At 38.4% G+C, this 3,189-nt stretch overlaps 1 protein-coding gene across 1 annotated transcript; it reads right to left on the bottom strand.

The window, feature by feature from the left end:
- Positions 1 to 811: 811 nt before the first annotated feature.
- LOC104098097 (ethylene-responsive transcription factor CRF2) lies at positions 812 to 2,732 on the bottom strand. Its single transcript, XM_009604751.4, has one exon. The coding sequence runs from the start codon at positions 2,138 to 2,140 to the stop codon at positions 1,067 to 1,069; it is 1,074 nt and encodes a 357-aa protein (XP_009603046.1). The 5' UTR covers positions 2,141 to 2,732; the 3' UTR covers positions 812 to 1,066.
- Positions 2,733 to 3,189: the final 457 nt, after the last annotated feature.

Below are 3,189 nucleotides of genomic sequence, written 5' to 3'. Positions count from 1 at the left end.
CCGTTACAAAGAATCGTGTAGAAAAAGAATTTTTGCAAGTAAATTGGTACAACTCGATGTTTTAGAGAAAAATGTTATTAAGTTTACACTAACAATATAAAGTATTATACTATCAAGTATTGAAAGATAAGTTATACAGAGTAATATGATATCACAAGTTAAAATGCACCAAATAAAATCCAAGTGATACTTAACTAAAAATGAAGCATTGAGAATGTGTTCAGGTTAAGCATGTGTAAATGCAGGCCAAAGCATTCATGCCATTTCATTCTTTCACCTAATTCCTATTGCTTCTCAAGTCACGTGTTCGTACACGTGCCTTTATCAAACAGCCCCCACCCCCCAACCCCAACTACCCTACAACTCCTGCTCGCCAGACAGAATTCTTCAATGTTGCACTAACTTATTGGTCAATTATTGAAGCTCGTTAAATTTTAAATCAACCATAAATTAGCATTAACATATCCTACAATAATTTGTCAAGTTGTTTATTATTACTCCCTCTATGTCATATTATGTGTTTTTCTATTAGACACAAACATTAATTAGGAAAGAAATTAGAATATTTCACATTTATTATGTCTTAAAATAAAATCTCTTTATATTTGAATATTTATTCTATTTATGTATTATTTTCATCTTTAAAAATAATAATTACTAAGAGTACTAAAAAAAAAAAAATTAATTTTATCTTAAACTTCTAAAATAATAAATAATTTAAAATAACTACTTTTAGTAACGTAATATAAGACCAGGGTGTATTACCGTAACATTTCTAAGGCAATAAACAAGAAAAAAATAAAAAGAAAGGGGTAGAGCACGAAGCACAAAAACAACACTATACCGCAAAATCTCGTCCATCACCGTTAATGTGACGGAGTTGTTACATACTAGTACTAAATTACTCACTAATCACTCACATAACACTAACATTAATTAACAAATTTAGGCAAAACTGATAAGCTAAAAAGAAGAAAATTAAAAAACGAGATTTAATTTAACTGCCGATGAAAATAGCGAACCGAACGCCGAGAATTAGTAGGCGCTGCAATTGTTTGTTTGAACTTCATAGAGCCATAAGCGGGTCAGACCCGAATATATCTCCGATATCTTGAAAGTAATCATCTTCGGGCCAGGATGATGACCCGAAACCGAAATCATTACTTGACCCGATGAACATGTCACTGCAAGTTTCGCCGAAAATGTTGTCGGGTAAAGCTACCGGTTCAAACAAGTCGGGTATGGGAACCGGGTTCTCAAACAGAAACAAATCATCGGGAAACAAACTCTCAAATGGTGGAAACTCGCAGAAGTTTGAAATGTCATTTTCGTCCCTGAAATCTGAGTTCTTCTGAGCGGACTCGAAGGGTAAACTCGGTATTGACTCAGCTTCAGCCTCTTCGTTATTCTGAGACTCTTCAAAAGATGTGGAAGCACAACGGAGAACGGACTTTGGTGACCGTTGAACGTTGTGTGACTCCCCGCCGGAGTTATAGCCGGAGGAGCAACTGGTAGTCTTCGCCGGAGGAGGAGTGGCGAAGTTAGTGAGCGCGTCAGGTCCACGTAGTTGAATAGCCGCGTGGTCATAAACCATAGCAGCTTCTTCAGCAGTATCATAAGTACCTAACCAGAGCCGTACACGTCGCAATGGATCTCTGATCTCTGCCGCCCATTTGCCCCATGGCCGTTGCCGTACGCCGCGAAACTTTTTAACATTGTTCGCTTTTAACCCTCTCGCCGCCGTGGACTCCGCCTTTATAGCTCCGGCGTTCTTCTTCCGCCTCTTTGGTGCAGCAGGACTTTCCGACGGCCCATTTCTCAAAACCCCAGTAACACTTCCGTTACCGTTACTGTTAGTTTTAACGGTTTCTCCCATACAAGGTTCTATCCTCACTTCGTTTACAAATTTTTTCACTCTGTGACGGCCGTAGAGACCCTCTCCTTCATCACTGGAAGAGTCGGTAGCGTCAGCATCAGTGACAGTTATACGTACAACTCTAGGTCCACCGTTGGCAGCATTCATCTCCGGACACTTTCTCCGGCCGGTAACAGTCGCCGGAGCTGAAGGTTTAACCATAGTGGTTTGCTTTCTATGTTCAGTATACTTGACTCTACTACACAACATGGTTTGTTGGTCCATTTTTAAGAGTGATTTTTCTCAGATTCGCATTTGAAAAAAGGGAAAAGATTCTTGGAATAAAGACTTAAAGTAGAGAAGGGGGGCTCTTTTAAAGGCGCAAGCTTTGTAGTAGTAACAGTTTTGGGGTATGAAAAGTGAAAAAACAAAAATCTTCAAAAACTGATTGTGTTGGAAACCTCCCGTTTCTAGCACAGAAAGTTCAAGAAAAAGTAGCAGAAAAAAAAAAGAAAAAATATCAGAATTTATATTCTCTAAGAGGCCCAAAGAGCAAAAGAGTAGACAGTACAGTGAACAAAAAAAATGGGCTACGTCAGTGCTGCAATAACACAGAAGATGTACTGAGGAGTAAAAAAGAGGAAATACACAGAAAAGTTCAGAAGAAACAGAGACAGAATCAATCACTTGCTGTATGGAGTAAAAGTGCTGAGGAAACTAGGATTCTGTAGCTATTTTCAGGTCGATTTTCTTGTGAAAATCTCGGGGAAAGATGAAAAAGAAAGTATGATTTTGAACTGAGTGTATAGCTTTTTAGAGATAATAGAGGAAGTGTGAACTGTGAATTAGGAAGTTTAGTTTCCGTGGAGACCGAAACAACTGGAAATCCAGTTATATAGGATCCGCTAGTCGAAATAGTATAACTCTTTTTTTATTTTTAAGTGAGGTTAAGTTAAAAATGTTTAAACAGGATTAATTTTAACTAATCCGGAGTTAAATGAAATTAACGTTGGGTTCTAATAGTAATATGGAGATATTTTACGAGCCGCCGCATTTTTGGAAGCAGTTGATTGTGACACGTGGATGAAGGTCCCACTAACGGCGTGAATTAACGGTATCGATAAGGGAGCGAAAAGGGGGTTATTGACGGGCTGACTCAGCAATGGGCGGGACTTGTGAGTCTTGAAATCTGTGATTCAGGTCACGTGATACCGGACCGGACGGTTCCGTTAATTTAGTCAGTCAAATAGCTTAAGTACTACCACGTCAGTCTATCTTTGACTAAAAGTAATTTTAACCCTCCGATTAAATACGCTGAGATATACTCCATAATT

The sequence above is a fragment of the Nicotiana tomentosiformis genome, chromosome 8, assembly GCF_000390325.3.
Source record: "Nicotiana tomentosiformis chromosome 8, ASM39032v3, whole genome shotgun sequence".
Taxonomy (NCBI): domain Eukaryota; kingdom Viridiplantae; phylum Streptophyta; class Magnoliopsida; order Solanales; family Solanaceae; genus Nicotiana; species Nicotiana tomentosiformis.
The sequence above is the reverse complement of the archived record's forward strand: the minus strand, read 5'-3'. Positions and strand labels throughout refer to the sequence as shown.